General features: G+C 43.0%; 1 protein-coding gene across 4 annotated transcripts in view; it reads left to right on the forward strand.

Moving 5' to 3' along the window:
* NRP1 (neuropilin 1) overlaps positions 1 to 26,969 on the forward strand; it is a 125,785-nt gene that overhangs the window by 56,337 nt on the left and 42,479 nt on the right. For all 4 annotated transcript variants that reach the window (XM_083704741.1, XM_083704740.1, XM_083704742.1 and 1 more), the window contains exons 4-6: positions 1,548 to 1,775; positions 10,575 to 10,730; positions 12,898 to 13,064. In XM_083704741.1, coding sequence (XP_083560867.1) covers positions 1,548 to 1,775; positions 10,575 to 10,730; positions 12,898 to 13,064 — 551 coding nt within the window. The remainder of the gene's footprint in view (positions 1 to 1,547; positions 1,776 to 10,574; positions 10,731 to 12,897; positions 13,065 to 26,969) is intronic.

A 26,969-nucleotide genomic window follows, 5' to 3' on the forward strand; every position in this document is an offset into this window, starting at 1 on the left:
AAACACCACATCTAACAATGAAGTGTTTTTAAAGTTGGTGCTGGGAGGGCCAAAAGGAATGCAAGAGAATCCCGTGGGAAATGGGGAATTTCCCCATGGGCCAGTATTACATGGGCCAATGGAATGATGCCTCCCCATTGCAACTGTGCTCAATTCACACATCACATAAATCGGTACAGGTTACCTAGCATGATGAGGTGGGCAGGGTTTTGGATTTGGGAGTAGGTGGAGCTGCTCATTTTAGGAGCTCACAATGTGGACTTTTGCAAGTCCATGTCTCTCAGCTTCACTACTAAGGCCTGCTCATGACCCAGTTGTATCTGGCTTGATGCTCTTAGGAAAAGGATGCAGATGAAGATGGATGTTGGTGTGATCCTGCATGGATTTTTATTTTCACTTTACGGCATCAAGGTGAAGATAAGGTACATAGGTAAAAAGGTAAATGATCCCTGGATGGTTAAGTCCAGTCAAAGGCGGCTAGGGGGTTGTGGCGCTCATTTCACTTCAGGCTGAGGGAGCCAGCGTTTGTTCGCAGACAGCTTTCTGGTCATGTGGCCAGCAGGACTAAGCTGCTTCTGCCGCCACAGAACACTCTGGCGGAAGCCAGAGCACACGGAAATGACGTTTATAAAGCACTTTCTGAGAGGTGATTTTCTAAAGTGGAATTTAAATCAAGCTAATGTGAAAGAGCTGGGAGTAGGATAAAGTTTTGTGAGACTGAGAATTCTCTGGTATAAAAGCAGCAGGATGAGCTATGTGGGCAGCACCCAGTGTTGCTGTATGAGGGTATTTTGTGGAGCACACTAAAGGCTAACACCACGGCTGATGTTATGGGTAAGGTTAGGATGTCAACATTGATATTAGTTGGATTCCAGCAACACGACCCGTAATCACACAGTTTATCATGCGTTCACTAACAGCAACACTTTACTGGTGCACCTGTGTCAACACCGCTCAGAATGAGTCAAGTCACCCTTGGTACGAGTACGAATTACCTTTCACATCTAGTTTGTCAAGGAGGCATAGGTCACATCTGGCAGAGTTACTGAGTCACTGCTCTAGGAATCTGAAACCTCTGCTCCATCTACCGAATCCACTCCCCTCCTCTTGCAAAATTTTCTATTTTACCAATAAAAGGCTGTCAGCCTTAAGATTTAAGCTTGAAGGGGCTATAATTATTTCCCTAGGGCTGTCGAGATTTCTGCAGCTTACACTTTCATTGTTCCCACATGACTTTGTCATAATTTTCACACATACACCCCTTTATTTGGAGCTGGCACAAGTTTTCTTTTTCTTTTTCCCCATTATCACCCTGCTACAAATTGAAAATTGGAGTTCATGCAATAAATGTGAATTACATTTTAATACCAATTATCAATAACAGGAACAAGTTAGCTGGATGATTAATATGGTGATTAAAGTGAGGTGTTTCACCGAAAAGCCACTCTGCTGTTTAGAAAGATAAAATGGTCTAATTTGTTTTCTAGTGAACCAGAATAGCACAAAGTCAGCATATTGTGTTTATATTTGTTTCTTTTGTTCTGCAGGACCAGAATGCTCCAGAAACTTCACGTCTATGAGTGGGGTGATCAAATCACCAGGATTCCCTGAGAAATATCCCAATAGCCTTGAATGCACTTATATTGTATTTGCACCAAAGATGTCAGAGATTATATTGGAATTTGAAAGCTTTGAACTGGAACCAGATTCAAATCCTCCAGCAGGAGTGTTCTGCCGCTATGACCGCTTAGAAATCTGGGATGGATTCCCTGAAGGTAAGATACGTATCTAAAATGAGCTGCCTGCCGCAGGGTTGTAATCCCACAGCATGCTATAGAAGGCATGTTGACTTCTAACATCTATCACATACCTTGCCACCCAAAACAGCTATCCCATGTAGAGTTCCCACACCCTCCATCATATGACATACCTTGTATCTTGATGTCATTATATTGAACATTTCCCTGTTCCCACCAGCAGTAGTCAGTGACACGGAACTGAAAAAACGCACAGCATGATGACATTAGAACAGGAGGTCCATTGAACTACACATTATGGAGGGGGAAATGAATTAACACAGAGCCACCATTTCCAGTGACAGCCCTGCGTTTTTGATAGCATGCTTTTTCTGCTCTAGAAATTGCCCTTGTGCCAAATGACACACTGATTATATACACACACACACACACACACACACACACACACACGTTATATCTCCCTTTGATTTCAGCAAAGCTGCAGTTGGTTCGTTTACGGTAATCTCTTGCTGATGCAAGCTCTAGAGAATTAGTTTGTATGTTGTTAGCACTAATGGAGAGAGGATGTAAGGGTTTTTATGGCATTATCCTGTGGTTTGCTGCAGCTATTACAAGTTCAGTGGAGTTTAACGTTATGGTTTTCTTAGGTTGAGCACTTCCTCTTAGGAAGTCCCTAAGCCAAGGGAGTCGTACATGCAGTGATGTGCAAGCAAACTGCCCTTGATAACTTCTTCAAACTTTTTGTGCTCATGTGGCAATGAACAGCGGAAGAGAAAAGTATTTTGGTTGTCCCATTCCCTAACTTCAAATAAAATCCCTGTGCAGAAAAAGTGACAGCAGAAACTGAAAATCGTGAGGCACCCACTACGGGTCTTAGAGTTGTTCTAAGCATTGCCCAGAATGAGGCAGCCAGCTGAGGCAACCTGCAAATTATTTGAGCAATGGAGTCAGTCAAAGCCTGGTCAAGGCAACTTGAACCCATGTTCACCATTCACATACTGTGTCAGATGGTAGTGGTGGTTGCTCGTGAGTAACCAGTCAGGACTCCAACCGTCTTTTACAGGTTTTATTTTGGTGCAAAACTATTTGCAGTGCAGAACCACAAGTTCATGTCTGCCTCAATCGCTAGCAGAATCTGGGAGTGGTCATTTCCGGGTCCTCCCCCAGCCTTTTCCTTCCTTCTTTGCGTTTTACACCTCTGCGCAAGGTGGGCGATGGAAGAGGCGTGCTTCCCTCCTGGCCGGCTTGGCCAGGAGCGGTGCTGAGACTCCCAGCAGCATTCTCTGGTCCCTTCCCCTCTTCCCCACTGGAGGCGTGGCTTTCCCCACCGCAGGAAGAGGAACTGCTTCTCAAGATTTTCGGAGATTCCCTGTATCCCAACTGCCCCTCTGCCTCCCTTCCCTGTTCCGATGGCAGTCCCCTGACATGCTGGCTGCAGTGCTTCCAGGTCAGAGAGGAACCTCCCTTCCACCCTCTCTTCACCATGCCACAGGAGCTAGCGGTTTCACTTAGCACACTGCCTTGACTGGCCACAGCTGCTCTTTTTACTGGAGGAAGCCACTGTCACCCCTGATGATGGCAGGGACATGGTGACTGCTGTGTTAAGATGTATTGCCGTTCTCATTCCCCTCCCCAAGTTGGAGGGGGAACTTCTGAAGCATGGAGGCTCCTGAAGTCATGAAGTCTTCCTGGTTGAAAAATTCTACCTTGAACTCATGCATGAGACAGAGAAGGTGGTGCTTAGCATACTTGGTTCTGCTGTCTCCAGCATGATCCTACACAAATGGGGGGTGATTACTCCTGAAGGGGGAGTAATGGAGGAAGCAAAATAATGACTGAAGGTCTTTCTAGTATTTAACCTGTCCATTAGAACAGTCTCGTGGCAGTTCAAGGCAGTATTATAACTGTGCCTTGAAATGTAATAATAGGGTTTTTTAAAAAACAGCAAAAAGCACTCCGGTGGAAATTTCAATTTCAGATGATATGTGGAGAAAAAGACCAATCAGCCAAATTATTTGAAATATTTTCAAAGAGATTAGTGTCAAAGTTATTGCCGCTGAAGTAGTAATTTTCTGGTTCTAGAAAATGAATGAATTGGAATCATTATGAGCAAGTATTATAATCATCCCAATGTATCTTTGGATTAAAACTGTGTTTTGTTTAAACTATAGAAATCAGGATTGTGACATTTAAAACATATATTTCTATAACTACTTACTTAGCTGGCATCTCTCTCCCAGAAGGGGAGTGCTCTGAAAATGTGCATGATTTAGCATGTGTAGGTATATGAAATGTCAGCTTGTAACATTAGTCATTATTTAATATTTTGTATTAAAAGACATGAAGTGGAACACATTCTTCCTGTCAAAATGGTGCTGGTGGAGAAAGTGTGTGATGTGCACTGACAACAGGAGATGGTTGCTGAGATTAAAGCAATTGGGCAAGGCATGGCTACTGTATTCCAGTTTTGTCACCAGGACTGTGTCAGCGGTCCTGGAAAATGGCCCATCTCACAGAGAAAGGAGGCAATGTTGACAATTGCTGGAAGACTCAGACTTACCCTGCAGAGACAAGCCTCTGCTTTCAGGGCTGACCCAACCATTGGGAAGAGTGAAGCAACTGCCTAAGGGGGCAGATTTTGGAGCACAACAACAGCCCTCACCTGTTCATCTTGAATTTCCCCCATTCCACTTTGTAGCCCCACAACCTTTTGTGGTCCCCCTAATCTAGCCTGCTGTCTCCAGTGTGGTGGAGGATGCCAAACCATCACCAGTGTTGAAGATTCAACTGCTAATTCATCCAGCTTCTGTGCATGTGGGGGGAGTGGAGCTCAGTCAATAAAATGTCTAAGGATGGCCTTGGGATTAATTTCAATATCAATGGCAGAAACAAAATTATAGGAGAAAACATTCCATCACATGCACCACAGAAAGGGGAATAGAATCATAGGATCTTGATCTTTTGTGGCTCTTCTTAATGGATCACATGGCCACTCCCTCAGAACCTAAAGCAGAGGCTTGAGTTTGAAAGGGGGGATATTTGTGGAGTAGCCATCCACCAGGGAGAAAGCCCTGAAAGAGAAGCCCCATTTTAACATCGGAGCAAACACAGGACACTTGGGCTACATGTATCTATATTGCTGGCTCTGCATAACTCTCTCACTGCTGTGTTCCTAGCTCCCTGCTCCTGAAAGGAGAGGGATCTTGTATGTGTAGGGATCCTGAAGCTTTTTCTGGTTGACCATCTGCCACACTGGCTCTAGCTGATCCATGTCAAGTAGGGTGCTGGGATCCTGCAATCCTATACACACTTAGCTAGGAGTAAGCTCAGTTAAACTCAGCAGTGGACACATATAAGATTGCTCTGAAAATATTCCCACTGCTTCAACTTTGGAACAGCATGGATGTTCTCCAAAGCCCTGCTCATAAAGGAGTTCTTTATATTATTCTATGGAGAGAAAGACTCATTACTCGCATAAGGGCTTCCCTGCCATATGGGGTGCTTTTTTGCTCTTGGAGGGAAATGGACAGCCTTTGATAATGCAGAACTGCATGCTTGCATTGGTGCAATTAGTCCATACGACTTGGATTTAGAACATATTGGGCTCCCAACTCCCATCAACTTCAGTCAGTATAGCCTTGGTCAGGATAATGGAAGTTGTAACACAGCAACATCTACAGGGCACAGGAGTTCTCCACCCCTGCCATAAGAAAGTCTAAACTCCACTGATAAGTATGTGTCTAATTGCCCGTTTAAGTCAGTGGAGCTTTAATCGCATTGCACTCTGCTTTTCACGTTCACTAAAGGTGGCTAGCTAACACATTCTCTCAATCAAAATGTTGAAAAATTGCAAACACTCTGTTCTTATGCAGTGTAATTGTTCTTGACATGACTATAATATCTTAGATCAAATTAATCATAATGAACAAATGACATTTTCACTTTACATTTCCATACATGAAAGTTCAGAATCTCATAAACACACAGCTCCAGGACTGATGCTACCAGAATAGGACCAAACATCTCGAAATAAAATAATTTCTAATAGCAGCTTCAAATGGGTCCCAGACACTCTATAGTTCCAATTTAAACAGCTACAAGTAGATTTCTTGTGCTGGAATCCATTTGACCCTTCGCTCACAAATTACAAGGCAAGGAAAGATTAATAGGAGCCTTCAAGAAAGACTGACACATTCTAGCTAAGCAGGTAGTGATATAATCTCATGAATTATTGGTCAAGATGTTTTCTCCACAGTGAACCATTTAGTGTGGTCGCCTTTTGCACATTATTAAGTAATTTATTGTCATTCGCCAGTTTGAAAGCTTGAAATTGGAAAAGAGAGAGATGTTTAAGAATGCTCTGTATTTATACAGGAAGACTAAAAACCTCTATTTTATCCAGTTCAGGTCAGATCAATATTGCATTAACTCAGTAGGCAAAGTCTTACATGTTGTGTAAGAAAATTCAATACTCCTTTATATCATAGTCTGCAAAGCTTTCGGCTGCTGTATTTACACAGCTAGATGACGAGCCCGCAACCATGATATCTAGTGGCAGTATTCAAACAAATAAAATTTTAAATTACCATGTATGTGTCTTAAAGAAAGTATGAACCCATGAGTCACGCTGAATCTTAAAAGTGTGACTCTGCTTTGAAACAAGTTCCCTTCTGTTTGCTATTTCAAAGGAAGCATCCTTGCAGGAAATGGGGTGGGGGTGAAGAGGGTGGCTCAGAATAAGTACCAGGGTATGGAATTATAGTGGCTTCGTTTCTCCTCCTCATTAAGGCCAGTGGCTGCAGTGATCAAAGGGCCTAATGGAAAAGGAGCAAAGTCACAGATGTTTGCCCATTGGACAGAAGGAGGGGAAACAATGAGAGGAAAAGGCCAGATGCTGACTAGTTAGATTCAAGATAAAACATACAAAGCCCCAGAGTCCTTTTTGTGGGAGATTAAAGAAGCAGGAGCCACAAATGAAGAGACTTCCATGGCTCCGTCAAAAGTTGCCAGACACTTGCAGTGCCTTGGGGTGGTGCATGTTAAGTTGTGTCACAGTGCCATACGCCTCCCTAAATTACAAAGCAGCCTCCCTTCCTTGCTTCTCCAAACCTTTCTGTTACGTATGGGCATTGTACGACAAACATCATAGGCCCTAGTAAACTTAATTAAAAAGTAAACAAAAACAAAACATGCAAAATCAGTGCAGAGGCTATCGGTGTAAGTTCTGGACATGCCTTTTATTTCTGGGCCATCACAGACCAGTGTAACAGCAGCAGCAGTCTGCCTCGGTGCCATAGCTCAGTGCTTAGAAACTGCTGTGCACACATGTGGGCACTGCCAAATTTTAAACAGACTATGAAGTCTGTTTGAATCTGCTTATCACTCATGGTTAAACTGTTGGCTCTGCCTTGGTATTCATCTTTTTCCTCATCGCTTCTTCACATACACTAACAGCCACTAAGTGGGATGCGGGTGCCGCTGAGGTCTAAACCACTGAGCCTCTTGGGCTTGCCGATCTGAAGGTCGGCGGTTCGAATCCCCACGACAGGGTGAGCTCCCGTTGCTCAGTCCCAGCTCCTGCCAACCTAACAGTTTGAAAGCATGCCAAAAAGTACAAGTAGATAAATAGGTACCACTCTGGCGCGAAGGCAAACAGGGTTTCCGTGCGCTGCTCTGGTTTCCGTGTTCTGTTGTGCTGGAAGTGGCTTAGTCATGCTGGCCACATGACCTGGAAAAACTGTCTGTGGACAAATGCTGGCTCCCTCGGTCCGTAAAGCGAGATGAACTCCGCAACCCCAGAGTCGTCTGCGACTGGACTTAACTGTCAGGAGTCCTTTACCTTTTTTTTATTAACAGCCACTAAATCTATTGCCTTTTCTATGTCCTAGCAGTTTTCTTATGAGGATCTCACCTTATTGCATGGAGATTTTCGGAACCATACCTACATACCCAGGAGGAGTTTCTGTCTTGGAGATAAAGAGTTACCATTAGTATGCAACAGAGAGGAATCACATATAGTAGCTTTATGCAAACTGGTGCCCTCCAGATATTTTGGATTGCAATTCCCATCAGGTCTGGCCAGCATGGTCAAGGATCATACATGATGGGAGTTGCATCAGTAGAGTACCAGGCTGGGAATAGAATAATGCTTGGCATAGAATAATGCTGTCTGTGCACCATACATTTAAAGCACACGAATCCTGGGAACAATCGTTTGTTAAGGGTACTGAGAACTATACATCTTTGAGCAGGAGACTGCAGTTCATAGTATACTCTGGGGCAAGCCATGTGTTTTGAATATGTGGTGTGTTTAAATGCTGGCCACCCACTGTTTTCAGTGGTATTTGAAACTTGCAGGGAGCCCATGGAACTGAGAGAAAAGGGTAAGCAGAAACACTTTGGCTGAAGGAGGTGAGGCAGAGAGAGAAGGGTGGATGTGAGGGGACTATGAAAAGCACGGCAGGAACAGCTTGTACAGAAGCTGTGGTAGGACTTGGGGACTTATGGGGAAAGCTACTGCAGGAGAAGAGGCAATGAGTGCTGATTTTGTTCTTGCAAGCAGAGAAGCAAATGCCTGGGAAGGAACAGAATCTGTGCTTTTTGGCTCTCAGCCATATGGAAATTGTGGTAAGAGGCTCTTAGGCTTAGGAAGTTCAGCCAATCTGGTTATAGATTTTTATTTTTATTTTTACTAGCAAAAGATTTGTTGTTCTTAAACTTCCAGAGGTGATTTCACTGGCATATATCTTTGGTGAATGCCTCTGAGGGATATTACCATAATGGAAAGGAAATATTTCATACTCAAAGTGAATTACTTTCTTGGTGGCACAGGCCACAATATGAGCAGAGGGGGAATGCTTCAAGCTGGAAGCTGTTGAAAGCACAAATAGGAATGGACAGTGCAAGGGAAGGAGGGAGCCATTGATTACTGGGCAATTGTAATCACTTAGGCATTTCTCTGAATTTACTGAACAATCCATGACAGCTTGCCCTGTGAACATACTAATGAATGAGCATAGATGCTCAAGTATACCATATCCTGCAGAGGCACAGCCAGCTATTTACAGTTGTAAACACAAGCAGAATAACAGAAGGGCAACCTATTGAAACCAGAATGTATGCAACATACCAGTGTGATAAACTGGCATCACAATGTCACCTAGACACACCAAAGCAAACAAGGAGGTTGCATACCATATAAAGATATCACATCATTATATATAAGCACTGATTAGTGACATGGGAAATGACAGTTTGCAACGTTTTCATTTGCCGTGTCACTAATTAGTGTTTATATTGAAGCTGTGGTGCTACTTTACCATATGCATGCAACCATAATGTTCTAATGTTGCTTTACTGCAAGGTTACGTTCAGTGCATTCTTGTGATCCAATTTAAGAGGTTGCCCTTCTGTTCAATCTGTGTTTATGTCCTGTATACACCTGAGTTTCTGTTTGTTTCAGTGCAATTCACCCTTCCTTCCCATTGCCTTGTTCACTGAGTCTTGACTGTGTTCTCATTTCTCATGTACGGATGGTGAGCTTTATTTCACGGAACTAGTAGTGCAGGCTGGACCAGCTGGACCCCTTTGTTTTGTTGGCAAAGGCTCCTTTGTGCTTGTAACTGTGTGCCTCGTTACTAACAATCACAATCATAAAAATATTTCCCCTATAAATGTATGTTGCCATTTTCCACTGGATTTTTGTACTGGAGTATAGGATGCTGTCTTATACTGAGTCAGGCCATTGATCCCTCTAGCTCAGTAATGTCTATGCTGATTGGATGCAGCTCTCCAGGGTTTCTGACCGGGTTCTCTCCCAGTCCTACCTGGAGATGCTGGAGATTGAACTTGGGACCTTCTGCATGCAAAGCAGATGCTCCACCACTGAGCTATGTCCCTCCCCCATACTGTGGGTTGGTGCCTTCTGTTTTAACCTTTAAATGCCTGCTGAAATCATTTCCAGATCCCCAAACTTATGCAGTCAATTAAGAGAATTTCCATAACAGCTGACGGTCACAAATTTTTATGTGGCTTTTATTTTACATAGGTATTCTTGTGCACCATTCTGATATATATTGCAGTCTGTTAATATTTTTTATAAATAAGTAAATACTGTAGGAGCGAGGGTTTGTTGGTAGCATGGAACTATAATTTGTTTTGGTTAATAGCTGGTGTATCATTGTGGATATATTCTGCAACATGTTCTTGACACAGTAACAGTGCATTAGTGATGGGCTGATATGGCTTTATTAGTTGTTTTGAGGTGCTTCCAAACATTTGTGGTATAAAATGTTACAGGGTTTCAGCAGGAAGCTGCAGGGCATGCACTGATGGGAAATGAATCAGTATAACACACACCCCCCCAAAAAAATGTTTGCATACCTTGCAACTGTCCCATTTTAAGTGGGGAATCCAAGCTTTACAGAAGCTGCCCCAGTACTGGCTTCTCAAAGTACACTAGTGGTGGCTGCAGTGGCCGAGGAGGAGGGTGAAGGTACAAGGGAGGGAGGGAGCTGAGAGGGGGCAGGGGCAAGGCCAAAATAAGATGGGGGGCAGCCTCCATCAAGGTCATGTCCCAATTTGCCTCATTCCGGTGTTGGGTGGTATGTGTCTTCAGGCACAAACAGTTTTGAATGCAGGATCACATATGATTGCTCCAAAAGCATCACGAGCAGAAATCATCATGAATGCACAATAACAACATCTGGAGGGGGGCAAGCGTTTCCTATTTTCTGTGAGGCCTCTCTTCGGGTGTGCATAAAATGCCATCTTCTATTGCTGTGGAGACCTCACCGTTGTGCTCTTGTTTACTTTCAGTTGGTCCGCACATAGGCCGATACTGTGGGCAAAACACACCAGGCCGTGTCCGCTCTTCAACCGGCATTCTTTCCATGGTTTTCTACACCGACAGCGCAATAGCAAAAGAAGGATTCTCTGCAAACTACACTGTCCTGCAGAACAGTGTGTCGGAAGGTCAGTGTTTATCCATCCTACAGAGCTGTGTGCTGAATACTGTCTGTCCTGTCTCCTCACCTGCTGGGTGCTGCATGAAATATTTAAAGAAGCCTTAGATAAATAAGAGTCCTTTGTGCATCTGTTTTTAAAGCAACCACCCAAGGGCAGGAGAAGACATTTCCGCTCAAATTTATTTGTCTAAAAAGTCACGACGTTGTGGAGACATTCTCCCTTCCCTGTAGAAATGTAGAGTAGATCTAAACAATAACATCCAGACCAAGAAGTCTAGAAGTATGTCCACAGCTGGAAAGCATGTGATTTTTAAATTCTGCTCCTTATTACGTTATCTGAGTATCAGGAAAATCCTGGTTCAATGGTTGGGAGATGCAGGGTGCTACTTGGATGACTACAATGTTGTGTGGATGGCGTTCATCCACTTTAAACTACCGCATGTATACAGCCACGATATAAAATACCAATTTACTGTACACAACGTTTCATCTAAGCGGATAGCAGTCTTTGTTTGGCACCTCATTTCTGCAAAGGCAAGAACAGATGTCTGAGGGTCAAAATCCATTGAAGGAAATGTTGATGTGACAGGGGGAGCAGCTCCAACATCTGACAATCTGTCGACTATCCAGGGATGGTGAATTCCCACCCAGAGCTAGAGTGATGTAGTGATTAGTGAGTTGGGCTAGGACTTGGGAAACCAGAGTTCAAATCCTTGACTCAGCCATGAAGCTCATTTGGGCTGGCCACTGTCTCTCAGGCTAAGCTATTTTGCAGAGTTATTGTAAAGATCAGCTGGAGAGAGGATAGAACCACTGATGCCACATGGAGCTCCTTGGAGGAAAAGTGGGATATAAATGCAATTATAAATAACAAATGTAGTAGTAAACTATGCAGGAACTCTTGACTCTTGCCCAGCAGATCCAAGCTTTTAATACCTCATCTACAGAGCATCTTGTATTGTCTTTGATCAAAACAATAGCCGACATCTGTACAAAATTCAACATTTCAAATGGAGATTCTGCAGCATAGCAAAGTCTGACTTGCCTCTTAATAATGTCTCTTAAAAGCCAGTTGTAATTTTTCTGTTTGACTTCACAGAATTGTTTCCCTCAGGGAAAATGCTGATCGACTAGATCTCATTTTTGGTCATGGGTGTGTTTTTAAACCTTCAAATAAAATTAAAATTGTAGGGGATACAAGGCTAATCATACCCCTGTCACATCACGGCCGCTTTCTGATTTTTTAAACATTTTATTCCACATCTCTTGTTAACATTTAATGCATTTTTTTGGTCTGAATTTATTGCTCATCATACAGACAGGCCTGTTTTATATCCCACGTAAAGGGAGTATGTGAAGACTAGAGCAACAGCTTTTAAAGCTGAAGTTTACTGTATAAGTAAAATATGGAGGCAGCATGGTAGACTTTTGACAAGGAGGTCTGGTTCAAATCCATGCTTAAGCCACAAGCTTACTGGGTGCCCTTGGGCCAATCACCATATCTAACACTAATATGCCTCATTTGGATGTTGTGAGGATTAAATGGGGAGCAGCATGTGTTCACCACCTTGAGTTTTTTGAAAGAAAGGTGGAGTAATTTAGTCCATTATCCTCTCTCTCAGAATACTCACCCCTTTTTTCTTGCAATGGAAATTGCACATGCTGGGCTACCATGGTTATATACCTTGGTTATTTCAAAACTTGCCAACATTTCAGAAATTTTGTAATATTAGAGTGATTTATGACATAAGTCTGACATAAAGAACATGAAGAGATTCCAGCAAAGGCCCCCCATGACTTTGTATTCATGTATTATTTCTGATCTTTATAGCCCTGTATTTCTACAAACACACAACCAAGGAGGCTAGACACATAGAGTCAAGATGAGTAGTTCTTGCATTGGTTTGTGCCTTCCACTGTGTTTGGGTGCTTTCAAAAACTTGACCACAATTGTCAGCAGTAGAAGAACTGCTATGGCCTTATTTGATAAAGTCACACGTCACAGTACTTGGGCATCCCCTTCAAAGCAGGAAAGGGTGACATACTGAGATGTTAATTTCAGTGTTACTTTGCCATTGTCTTCATTGGGCTATGGATTGCAGCCACTGCTTCTTGTCATAGCTATTTTGGATTTTGTGAACCTTATGTGCTACTGACAGCATTGTTATTTTCAGATTTCCAGTGTGCTGAACCTCTTGGTATGGAATCTGGTGAAATACATTCTGACCAAATCAGTGCCTCTTCCCAATATAGCACCAACTGGTCTTCTGAAAGGTCTAGATTAAATTACCCTGAAAATGGGTGGACGCCTGGAGAAGATTCCAACAGAGAATGGATACAGGTATGAAAGACAACCAACCCACATCTGTAAAAATTACAACTCTTGTGGGGTGTTTCAAAGAAAGCAGGAGAGGCAAAGTCATTTTAAAGGTAAATGCACCAGTGTATAGAGTGAAAAAAAATTCCTGCATAACACAGAGTCCTAGGCATGAATATTTCAACTCCCCCGTTATATGTTTATTACAAATAGTCTAGGTATGAGGTGGAGGGAGAGAAAGGAAAGGTCAAGAAGATGCATTCTTTCACTTCCTGCATGGTTTTTCCCCTCTTCATTTTTCTGGGCACAAATAACAAAGGTTTTGGTTTAGTCGGAAAAGTCAATATTAGTTTAACAAGCACTTAAAGTGAAATGGACTGCTGAGCAGCCTGTGGTAGCTTTCACAAGAACAGTACTCAATAGCTACTTGGCGCCATGAGGAGTTGAGTGAGAATTTCACCTTGGAAGGTCTGTGTCTTTCACAAAATTTAAAGTAAAAATGAGATAAGCCTATTAAATTTCTGTACATCAGAACATTAGACCCATAGGTAGACCACTAATACAGTGTGGAACCAGGGAGTGGTATTCAACTTTTACTGCAGAGTAGACCTATTGAAACTAATGAACATGACTAAGTTAGGACTATTAATTTCAGTGGCTCTACCCTGAGTAAAAAAGGGACGCAGGTGGTGCTGTGGGTTAAACCACAGACCCTAGGACTTGCCAATCAGAAGGTTGGCGGTTCGAATCCCCGCAACAGGGTGAGCTCCTGTTGCTCGGTCCCTGCTCCTGCCAATCTAGCAGTTCGAAAGCACTTCAAAGTGCAAGTAGATAAATAGGTACCGCTTTGGGGGGAAGGTAAATGGCGTTTCCGTGCACTGCTCTGGTTAGCCAGAAGCGGCTTAGTCATGCTGGCCACATGACCCGGAAGCTGTATGCTGGCTCCCTCAGCCAATAAAGCGAGATGAGCACTGCAACCCCAGAGTTGGCCACGACTGGACTTAATGGTCAGGGATCCCTTTACCTTTACCCTGAGTAAAACTAAGTTGGATACCACCCAGAGAGTATAAGGCAAAAATTGCAATTGCCTTTGTTAAGTGTAAAAAAGTTCTGAAATTAAGGAGTATGAAATCCTGAACACAGAATAGAAAATTTAAGGGCCAAGGTGCAATAAATAAAATTAAGGCTATTTAAGTCTGCCTGTTGTTCAGTGATATTCCCCATTCCATTTGGCAGCATGGTTCAGAAAACCAATTTATCTAATGGTTTACATGTACATTGTGGTAAGCAATTGTCAGTATTCACCCACTGAACCATATGTCATATGTACCTTTTGTAGAAAAATTAAAACATATTTCTACTCATATGCAGAGAATTCTGAGATGAAAGCCACATTTTGGCCCCAGTTCAGGACCATGTGTCAGGGTGTGAATTTTCTTAACTCTTTCCCCCATTCCTCTCCACCAAGGAGCAGGTTCTTTGTACCATTGTACAAAGCTGTATCTGAATATACTTATGACCCATCCTGGTTTTGAGAGTCGGTTTCTGATGCGGTGCCATACAGCTGTTGTTAAAAAATGAATGCAGAAATATTCATTCATATATTTTTGTCCCCCACCCCACCCCCACGCACACACAGAATGGGAATTGGTGTTCTTATTTCTGCAGAGAGGGATAGAGGAGATATTTAGAAGATTTGGTGCCTCCTCTTCCTCTTCACCACCTTACCTCACTCCTACACCTTTGAAATAATTCATTTTATGCTTGATCCATTTTGTTCAAGGGAGCAGTAAGCACTTCTCTACCTGAGTAATTTTCTAGTACTGTTGTGTAACCAGACCTACCATTTCGCTATCATTTAGGGCCACATTAAAATTATTTGTTAGAGAATGCAACCCAATGAATGCTGCTGGGTTGTTCAATTGTTATTTTTTGTTTTACAAAAGGGAGTTTGTTAAGAATTCAAAGACCCAGTTATCATAAATATCAGAACATTTCCCCCCCTCTACTATTTAATTAGAATCTCCACTTTCCTCTTTAATTGTGGTCTAAATGCAGTTGATGACAGCAGGAGCCAGGAGAGAAATGTTCACATTTGTTAGATTAATAATGCAGTATTGAAAGCTTCCAGTAGTTTAAATAACTGGGGCATTCTTCGGGCTTTTATTGTTTTCCATAGGAAATATCGAGCTGACATATAAGAATAATGCATCATTAACCATCAATAAGAGCGTTCGCATCAGTGTTTCCTCTGAGGTTTGCTGTCTGCAAGAAAGCTTAAAAACATGTTGAGTGGTAATCAGCCAGGGGAAGAAAGTCAGGGGAAATCTTTCATTCCTGATCCTTTGGTACACAATGGGACTCTCAGGTGTCCAGTTTATGAGGCCTCAGCACATCCTGAGCTGCTGAAAACCAGTTAATTGTAAATGATAAACTTAATCACACTTCACCGTAGCAAACAGAAATCAGTTGATTCTAACTCCCAAGGAATAAGTAGCAGGGAAATTAAGCAAACCTTGACTATAAATCAAACTACATTGGCATTAATTGCTGTCACTTATCTTCACAGAAGTGTAGCAAACATAAAAATTGCATTCCATATTTTTATTCCCACTTCTTTTTAAAAGAAAACCCGCTTCCATATTCCCCGCTCCACAATTTAGTAAAAGAGAGTCAGAAATCTAACTTGCAAGTTGTAATTTCTCCCTGTAGCTTGCTCTAAGCAAGCATTTAGATGAAGTCAAGAGGTTCACATGGCAGCAAAAAAAAGACAAAACAAAACAAAACGATGGCAGCAGGAAAGTGAAGATAATTTTGAAAGTTAATCTCAAGGAAGAGAAGACTGGAGGTAGCAAATATGCAAAAAGTTCATTACAAAATGAATGGAAATGTATTTCAAGTGTGGCCTCATTACGAGGCTGAGCAAGTCCAGTACATCCGGCAGCAGATTAAGGGAGCGTAATACTGAGTGGAGCTTACAAAAATCTGCAGTAAGTTCCTGAGGTCTCTTACCAAAACCGGTAATGCTGTATCTTGGGTAATGCAAAATATAGTACCTAGAGTGCAATTGTGAGTGATGCAAATATACACAAGAGCATCAAAGTCCTGTAAATATTAGATGCTGTTCTTAAGGTGTGCTTGTATTTCCTTAACTGCCTTGCGAGTCCTCAGCTGCTGCAACAACAACAACAACAACAACAATAATAGTGATCTATCTTCTGCCAGTACAGAATTGTCTCACACTGGCAAGGATATTATTCACCTGTGCATGCACTAACTGCCTTAGATGTCAGAAATGGGCACTAGAGATGTGTATCTAGGAATCCCATTCATATCTGATAATTATGCCCATGGTTGTCCAGGCAGCATTCCTCCAATGATAGCATAGTTGGTTGGATGGTTTCAGCTACGGTCAAAGACAGCCCAGATTTCCTGTGATACTGGTGGTAACGGCAGCTGCAGAATCGCTTCTTGTGGGTGCAGAAATGAAACGTAGACTTCTGGAAGCAACTAGGGAAGCGAAAAGTGGAAAGAGCAGAAAAATAGAGGCAGTTGGTTGTGTTCTAATCTCCTTAGCAAAAAAAAAAACCCAAAACCACATATGCTTATTACCAGCAGGTTGCATTGATCCTTAAAGCAGGGCGCTGAGGGAAGGGGCAGGATGTGGCGCATGGAGAGCATGTTTACTTGGCAGTAAGTGTACATTGACCTGAGTGCCCATATTAGCATGCCATGGGGGAATGAAAAAGAAGGCCCTGATCTCTTGGGATCTTCCTGTGGGTGGGTGGTGTACTGGTAGCATAACAGACTGAATCCAGCATATGTTTCCCATCTTAACAGTGCCAAGAAGGGGAACTAAAGATATGCAGAATAGCATGTGTGAAGGGCCTACCAAAAATAAATCTTGTTTCTGTTACATCCAAAAGCCATAAGTAACCATGATGGCCCATTTGGAGGGAGGACCCTAAGGCATTTCCTTTAGGCGCAAAATGCGAAAGCAGCGTTATTTACTTCCTTAATGCAATAAATGCTGTTCTATTCTACTCCCTTGACGAAAACCTGTTTGATTTTTTTTTAATCTTCTGCTTCTATTTCAATTCTTTTTTTATAGTGAAATAGCATTATTGATATTCCACCACCCCCTGCTCCACAACAATGTTTTAATTTAATCCAGAAAAAGGAACAGAAGTTGAAGTATATTTCCAAGCTCCCCTCATTAACATATCCTTTCATGGGAGGGGGGGTAGTGTAGTATTTCCATTTCGGTAACCTAAACAACAAACATGTTAATAGCTATCAATTACCAGCAAAGTTTTAGCTCTCAAAACTAGTAAGAACGCCAACCCAAGGGTTCCACATCTGTTTTTAGTGAAATCTGTTCCTGTCTGTGGTATTTAAAATCTGAGGAACTCCTGTTATTGTGCAATTGGGAATCCTAAGGGAGTAAAATCTTAATCAAATCCATAACATGCAAGGGTTTTATGATTGCACTTTCAGTACATTCCTTTTAAACGGATGGCAGATTTCTGCCCTGGCAGCAGTAATTGCATTTTTACAGAGTACATTCAACATCCATAGTTAGGACCAACAGTTACATTTAAGCAGCACACATGAAGTCATTGCGCTTAAATAACTTTTGTAGTATGGTTAAAAGCCCTTGAGTGAAACCTGTGTTTGTAAACACAATTAGCACCTTACATCTCTTGAGTTTTGGGTTGTCCTGTGTTGCCTTCTTTAGTAAATCCCAGCCAGGTGCCTTCTCTAACCCACAGTTGTTACTGCAAACAAGAGAGTCTGAAAAATATAAGCAGGGAGATTTATCAAATTGTGAGACCTTGGGTGGTATGTGGTATGTCCAGCTTAGCCATTAAATGTGCTTCGAACTGTAGCTCTGTGAGGGGCAAACTAGAGTTCCCAGGATTCTTTGGAGGGATGTGCTTTAAATATATAGTTTGTGTATGTAGTCTGAGTTAGATGCAGGGAGTGCTGAACGGAACCCACTCAAGAGTACAGAAGACTTAGTTCTGTTGTCAAATTCTTATGGGTGTATGAAATCAGCATTGTTTTTTGTTGTTGCTCCAAATAGAAATGTCCATTGCAATCTCTCTTCTGTGTGCAGTGTACACAAATCACCACATCTTTCAGATTCGTACCCTGGGAATTGCACTATAATTACACCTTTCAGATATATCCCCCCCACCCCAGGCATCTTACACAGAGATAGCAAACATGTTGGGTATCAAGATACAGATCATTTTCATTTTCATGTTATATTTTGTCAAATTTCACTTGAAAAAATTGTGACATCTGTTCAGAGCCACAGCTGGGAGCAACATCAGCATGAGGATATTATTATAATTTTTGAAGTGTTGTTAATTTCAACATCCACGTAGGTCCGGAGACTGACTTATCCTCAGATGCCGTAAACTAATCCAATCCAAATAAATAGGTCTTCCAGTACTTCTAAAGGATGTCCAAGGTTTAGCACTGGCAAGTCTGCAGAGAAATACCATTCCCCAACTCCGAGAAGCTTAGCCAGAAGACTATTTCACGTGCCTTTACTATCTACACTGAGTGCATGAGTGCCTGATTCAAGAAAAGGACTCTATTGGACAAACTAAATGTAGCTTGGGAGATCCATGATATTTGAGGGAAGCACACAGGTGTTTGTAAGGTGTCTGTATGTTCCCTGCCCCAAAGAGGCAAATAGCAAATTGCCAAAGGTGTGTTAGGCCAGGGAAGCAGAATGGTGAGAAGGGGCTGAACATCCTCACCGCAGTACCACTTCCCTGAACAGATACGTAGCTCAGTCAGTAGAACGTGAGTCTCTTAATCTCAGGGCTGTGGGTTCGAGCCCCAGATCTCTTACGTTGCAGGGGGTTACTCGATGATTCTTGTGGTCTCTTCCAACTCTACAATTCTGTGATCCTCACCCCAGTGCCACTTCCCTGAACAGGTATATAGTTCCATGCAACTGCTTTTTAATGGTATTGGGTTCCTTTGAGAGTAAGGGCAAGGCTTAAAGCTAATAAATACATAATTTGAGCTTTAAAAACAAACAACTGAGGTCACACACATCATGTATCGTTAAGTCCCCAGCTACAATTAGGGGCGTTAGAGGAGGCATCTGTGTTCTGGTGACTCACACCTACCATCAGTCAGAAGGTGGACTGCTGCTTTATGAACTGTGAATATTAAAACTTCTACAGACAGTAGCCTTCTTAGCTATGCTTCCGCCAAAGGTCAAATAGCTGATTTGGAGACAGAAACTTCACAGTGCTTCTTGGGAGGAACCTAATTTCCCTTTCTTTTGCCCCCCCCCCACCCCACTTTCAAGACTTGAAAGATATACCAAGACAAATAGGTTAGATAATATTAATTCCTCCAACAGTCTGCATTGATTAAAACATCAAAAATGCTGTGGATTTCTCCCCCTTGTTCAAGAAAAAAAAATTGATTGCGTTTAAAGCATTTATTAGTATAGAATACTTCCTCTGAACGAAAGATGCCTCCAAATGGAGTCTCCTTCCTTTTCCCTTTCAGATGATTAAGCAATCCATATTCCTTTAATATTTATAACTTTGTGACTGCCGTGTGGAGAGGAACTGTTATAACATGGATGCAAAAGAGAAGTATTCCAGCAGCAGGCTGAAAAATTATTGCAGTTCATCTTATGGCATCCCACATTAACATCTGTACAATATTCTGTCTTCATGCCAGGCATATACACATATTTTCATATGTGCTGGTACACAGTGTGTGTGTGTGTGTGTGTGTGTGTGTGTGTGTGTGTTTGAGAAAGTTTATTCCTCTTTCAGGCAGTTGCTCAGATTGGCTTTACTGGGGGCGGGGTCTAAATGCTTTGCGTGAGAGTCTGGGGGTGCATAGGAAACCTGCAGTGTCTGGCTTTTTTTCTTGCTTTCCCTCCCCCACTTCTTTTGAGCACTCACAGTACCCAAATCTATCGTACAGCAACTGTTTGTGATAAGATGAATCCTAGAAACAGCTCTGCTTTCGGCTCTTCCTTGCCTTTGAAAGGCTGCCTGAGAGCAGAAGTTCACAGTCCTCATTGTCAGGCTTACTCATCGTTAGGGAGTGCACTGACATGAAAGCCAGGTTACTGTCAATTCATTTCCTCCTCCCCTCTCTCCCCTTTTCACGAACACAAGTTATCTATTCAGCTCATGTCATTTCACATTTCATAATGCCACTCCAGAAAATTATAACAAAGCAGCCCTGGCTGTTCAGTTGAGAGGATAACATCACGAAGCTGGTTTTCCATATTTACTTTTTCAAGAGCAAAACAACAGATTAGGGTACTTATTTCCAGGAAGGGGCCTTATTCCAGCTCAGAATGTATTGTCCATCTAGATCATTATTGTCAGCTCTGACTGGCAGTGCTACTCTTTGGGTTATCAGTCAGAGCTCTTTTCCTTGTTATCCAGTTCTTTTTAACTGAAGATGCTAAGGATCTAACCTGATAACTTCTGCATGCAAACCATGTTCTCTCTCCAATGTGCAGCACTGAGAGTCTAGAACCGGGGTAGGGAGGACACATTCATTCATGGACAACCTTCCAGGGTCCATACACTGGTGGGTGGGGGGCAAATACAGAGGGCCACATTTGCCCTTGGCCCAATGGTTCCCTAGCCCTGGTATAGAACATGCAACCCAGTCCTCCAAAATACATTTACTCAGAAGCGAGTATCACTGAATCTTTGGTGTTTTCAGAAATTATTTTCAATAGTAAAGGTAAAGGGAACCCTGATCATTAGGTCCAGTCATGGCCAACTCTGGGGTTGCGGCGCTCATCTCGCTTTATTGGCCAAGGGAGCCGGTGTACAGCTTCCGGGTCATGTGGCCAGCAGGACTAAGCCGCTTCTGGTGAACCGGAGCACCACACGGAAACAAACATTTACCTTCCTGCCGGAGCAGTACCTATTTATCTACTTGTACTTTGACAGGCTTTCGAACTGCTAGGTTGGCAGGAGCAGGGACCGAGCAATGGGAGCTCACCCCGTCGCGGTCATTCAAACCACTGACCTTTTGATCGGCAAGTCCTAGCCCTGGTGGTTTAACCCACAGCGCCACCCGTGTTTATTTTCAATAAACAAGCATTAAACAAGCAGATTTAGACATACTCCTGCGTCACCACAAAAGTTGTTATCATAAAGCCTCATTCATATTGGGGTTTTCAGTCAATCATTTTATTTGTATGCCTCCTTTTCAAAATTAAAACCACCCTCAAGGCGGCTTGCAACATGTAAAAAATTGCATAACTACAAATGTAACAAAAGTAGTCCTAAACAATCAACAAAATATCAAAAAGCACACAAACAAATTGAAGAGTTTCCACATAAATCATAACATCCAAAATAAACATGCAAAAGGCTAACATCAACAGCTGCTCCCCGACAAAAATCCCTGAACAATGCTCAACCCAAGATTCTGTTCAGCAGCCTCAGCTTTTGTAGTTGGAGTCTGTCAGGGCCCTGCCCGCCCAGGCCAGGTGGGAAAAGGCCTGCTAGGCAAGGAGCAAACCTTCCAGGACTCATAGGCAAGATGGTCCAGCAGGGCTCTTGTGTATTGAACAATAGTAGAAATTCAACTGGTGTAACTTTTTCCAACTTGGAGATAAAATGATAACTGTTCTGCAGATCTTAAAGGTGGAGACTGCAGCCCTAGTTTCTACGTGTCAGAAGATCCGGGTGCTGGCAGCCTTGACAAGTTCAAGTGGTGAGCAATTAGTTTTTCAAGCACTGCTGGGGCCCAAAAGATAAAAGGGGGAAGAAACATTTGCAGTCTGAGAAGCTGTTCAAACTTGAGGAGGAACAGAAAAGTGATAGTGGGTCATTTGTAGGAGCAGAAGAGGGTGTGAAGACACTGCAGGGTTCCAAGAAAAAGCTGGTAGCACAGCATCTGCTACTCTGCAGATTTAATTACACAGCATCTTGCCATCGCTTTTAGGTTCAGTTACGTATCTTTGCCTGGACTAGTTTCCACATCTGTGCTCTGATATAAGCTGGAGCAATTAAGAGGCCATGACGGTCTTATTCAACTCATTGTCCCTTCAAGTCTCTTCTTGCTGCCTGGTCATTCACTGCCTGCACCCACGTGTTTTCCAGCCTTCCTTTATGCTTCCACTGAACTTTGCCCTCGTTACAACACTCTCTCATAGTGGTGGGGGATTGCAGGTCAAAGGATCTTTGCTTCACTGAGTTAACTATCTGTCTTTCCAGAATCCGTGCATTCCATCTCCTGGGCTCACGCAACCCTGATTTTGTTTTTGTTGTCACCATCACTTCCTGCCATCACAGGAGAGCTTGTGCAAACCTGAAACTATTGTGTATTCCCTTGTTTTAAAATGCAGTCCTAAAAGGCCTCGCTCTAGACTTTGCATTTGTCAATGAACAAATGTTTCATTCAGCAACAGCTTCTTCCTTTTTTCTTTTCTTTTTTTTTAGAGTCCACATAGATTAAACAAACTGAAGCCCCTTTTTTTTTTCTATGACCAGGCTACGTTTCAGACTGGATGTTTAAACTTAACAACTGAGAAGCAGCTGGTATCTATGCAGCCTGTTGTTTCTATCCTGTGTGGCCTCCTGTGCTGAATCCACCAGATGACATTTATTCTTTATGTCAAAGAGCTACTCTCAAGATGTGGAAGGGTTGCTTTGTTCAGTGGTAGAGCATCAGACTTGCATGCAGAAGAGCCCGCGCTGGTCAGTGTAGACCCTACAAAGCTAGATGTTCCAAGGGTCTAATTTGGAATAAGGCAACTTCCAGTGGATTATACCCAGCATTGGTAATACTCAGAAGAGACCCATTGCAATGACTGGACATGATTGACTTAGATCCATTAATTCCAATGGGTATACTGTGAGTAAAAGTTAGTTGGCCACAACCCTGTGTTCTTAGGATACACTCGGTTGCATTGTACATTGTAAAGTATGAGCTGGAGTTAAACTGCAGAACTATGAGAAGCTGTCACTGAGATTGTATCTGTTCTGCCAGGGTCACAGGCAACATCTGGCCAATCGGAGAGAAGTCACTAAAATGCTTTACCTTACCTTGGTGGTGCCAAAAATATTAGAATATTTTGGAATATATTAGAGTAGGTCTTTAGACAAACGGATGTAAGGGACAGGGACGCGGGTGGCGCTGTGGGTAAAACCTCAGTGCCTAGGACTTGCCGATCGTCAGGTCGGCGGTTCGAATCCCTGCGGCGGGGTGCGCTCCCACTGCTCAGTCCCAGCGCCTGCCAACCTAGCAGTTCAAAAGCACCCCCGGGTGCAAGTAGATAAATAGGGACCACTTACTAGCGGGAAGGTAAACGGCGTTTCTGTGTGCTGCGCTGGCTCGCCAGATGCAGTTGTCATGCTGGCCACGTGACCCGGAAGTGTCTGTGGACAGCGCTGGCCCCCGGCCTCTTAAGCGAGATGGGCACGCAACCCCAGAGTCGGACACGACTGGCCTGTATGGGCAGGGGTACCTTTACCTTTACCTTTATGTAAGGGACGGGCCTTGCCACAATGATCCTATTCCCTCTTCATGTGTATTCCCTTGCATGGATTTTGTCCTCTAAAAAGGGTTTATATAATCCAAGACTGAAGGGGACCTGTTGCTTGGCTGTGTGTAGCTGCATCCAAGGTTATAAGGTGAATAATATGGAGCTGAAATTATTGTGACACCATTTGAGAAGGCAGTGATTCCTGCCAGCTTTCAATACTCATTTTTTTGTACCAACAAAGCTAGACTTGCCTGGAATAAGAGTGACCGCTGGAAGAGATGCAAAAACCGTTTCCAAGGGAAGGACTCAACGCAGAGACCACAGGACACTTGTAGCTTGCTTCTGAGAATTTTTGAAGCTCTATAAGTGTGTCTTGTTTTGAAAGTGCAATTCAATAAGAAACTTCGCTGGTTTGAATGCTGTTCCACTAAATACTTGTCTGTGTTCCAAACTGCAGGATTAAGCTACGGTTTAAAATTAAATCTAAATCACAAAAAGTATTCCAAAATGTTAATTAAAAGTATTAAGTTTCTGAATAATTTATAGCTTAGCAAGGGTTTCTAAGGGATGAGGGGTATGGGAGAGCCCATTCACATCTATTTCTTTTGTTGACCCATTGATTGTGAAATGTCTTAGGTGTGCATTTGCAGGCTAATGTGATGCTAAAGCAAAGCTTTTGGCTTCAGAGAAGTAATATTTTACAATAAGCCGTGCTCCTTGTAGACAAAAAGCAATCTTTTTCGAAGGTGCCAGGAGTTAATCAGCCTCTGTCCCTGCCACAGAGAAGTTTCCAATTACATAAGAAGTTGATTGCTTTGGTTTGAAGCACACAGTCTTTTTTTCTCTCTCTCGTAGGAATGCCTTGTGCCTTCATGTCCAGATTTTTTGGTGTTGCCAAGCAAGAGGTGAATTGGGAAAAGGGATATGTTCTCTGACTCCTCTGAAAATAATATACCTTGAAATCTATTTTGAAAAGTTGTGCAGATGGAGCATAGCTTACTGGCGTGCGTCTGAAAGCACATTTCTCCTTTGTTTTTATGGCCAGTAAAAACACACTGTAAAGCACACTTAGCTGGTTTCAAGGGGACGTATTGTATTCTGCACAACTTCCCAACCAATCACTTTTTCAAAGGCTGCCTACCACACAGAACTAATGTATACTAGTGTCACTGTCCTCTCCCTGGATGGGAATAGCATTCCTCCCTGCACCTTACCCTGCACGCTGCTTTCACATTTAATTTTCATAGTTTCCATGCCGGAGCTGTTTGGTATGCTGAATTTTGGAAATGTCTCAAGCCTGAAACGCTAGTGTATGAACCTGCTGTACTGAGTCGCTTTTGTCTCCCCTTACCAGAGTACCGCTTGCCAATTTTTACAGCTACAGCAGATTTTTTTCACTATTCAAAAACAGAACCAGATGGAATGCCAGTTCAAAGAACATGTCAGAATTAAATATTTCTCTTTTAATTAGTTGCTTCTGATTTATGCGGAAAAAAATTAACATAAGAGTAGGAGAATGTGCCATGAATCCAGATGTGACGCAGCCCACACACGCATTATCTTTTCTCTGTCAAAAAGATAGATCTTTCTTTTCCCCCCCACCTTATTTTTTTGGTTAGGGGGGTGACAAAGCTTGCAAGCATAGCCGTGACAAGTGTCAGAGGCCCTTTCTGCCTTTCCTCAGCAGTGCCAACAATTTTTAAAAAAGATAAAACAAAACATTTCATTTGAAAATAGCGCATCTTACTCCTTTTTTGCTGTTATCAGTCGTTTCTGCAGCATGTTCTGGTGCAGAGGTTGCTTCATAATTTCTTTGGGCTTCCCAACAGCTCTGTGAGGTAGGCCACTATGATTTCCATTTTTTCAGAAAAGGGTCCCAAGACTGAGAAGGAACAGCTCTACCAAAGAAACACTGCTTCCGACACACTTTCCCTTCCACAGAGGTTTCACCCCCCATGACAAAATCATGTTGTGGAAGCTCTGATAAGCAAGCAATTTCCATGCAGGCAAGGAAAAATGATATACACAGCAGCTGGCAGATTGGCACACGGCTAACAGCAAGAAAAGCATGCATGCCACATTTCATGCCTTACACAGCACGCATGCATCTTTTCTAACTTGATCTTAATCTTCCTGTAAGGCAGGGTAGGGAGTCTATTTTCTTACTCTTTCAGCTTTCCCTTGTGGGAAGTCAATTTTGCAGGCACAAGCGGGTGGGGCTAGGGGCAAAAGCAAGCAGAGCAATGGATGACATTTGTATAGTAGGCTGCATTCCAGCCACATAAATATGTACACACATTGACAATCAGGACCACCAGTAGGCTGCTGCAAATGGTACTGGTATACTTGGCCCAGAGCCAGCAAGGGCCCCAGACTCTTAGCTTACATTTTTTAAAAAAAAATACCCCCTCATTTCCACCTGCTCTGAAAGGGAAGCTGAGAAGCAAAACGTGGAAGCCCACCCACACCGCCTTCCCTCACATTGGCTCTTTTAGTGCTATGTCAGCAGTTTCTCCTAGAAACTGCCCCAGGGTGTGGTCTGAAGACATATGTGGCTACCAGCTTGCTGAGGATAAGCAGGTCTGGCTCTTGCCACTGACTAAGCACATGCATGCTATCTTGGGTTCCATGACAGAAGAAAGGCGGAATATAAATGTAAGAAATCAATATCCCTGGGGGCTCTTGTTTGCTTTCAGATATTGCTTTCTACTTTTTGCCTGAGAGGCTCTTTTATCCCTGGATACAATGGTACCTCAGGTTAAGAACTTAATTCGTTCCGGAGGTCCATTCTTAACCTGAAACTGTTCTTAACCTGAGGTACCACTTTAGCTAATGGGGCCTCCCACTGCCGCCACACAATTTCTGTTCTCATCCTGAAGCAAAGTTCTTAACCCGAGGTACTATTTCTGGGTTAGCGGAGTCTGTAACCTGAAGCGTCTGTAACCCGAGGTACCACTGTATTTTATTTCCTTTGCTTCGGGTAAATGACATTTCCCGCTTTGTTCTCTGCCATTTCCTATCTCCCAGGGATAACTCCTGTTGTCAGGTACCTGTCACTACAAAGCCACTGTCTCTTTGTTACCACTTTCTGTTCTGAGGGATGTCTTGTTAACATTTAGTTGGTGAGAGCCAGTACACCATACTGGCACACCCACACCCACACCCGGGAGATGCTCAGTCACATGGGGAGATGTGGCATGAGCAAAGCCCGGGCAGGGTCCAGCCACTGCCATAACCAGAGCTGGCTGGAGATCACAAGTCCCACTCCCCGAGGTCTGTGAGAGTAGGTGGTTTTTCCCCTGCACTCTGCTGCTGTCCATGTGTGCCCTGGTTGCCTCGCTGGGGGGGGGGGCTCATGGTGAGCAGGGCAGGGCCAGAAAAAAAGCACTGGTAGACGTTGTTCTTCAGCATTAAATTCC

Source organism: Podarcis gaigeae, assembly GCF_964106915.1.
Source record: "Podarcis gaigeae genome assembly, chromosome: 12".
Taxonomy (NCBI): Eukaryota; Metazoa; Chordata; class Lepidosauria; order Squamata; family Lacertidae; genus Podarcis; species Podarcis gaigeae.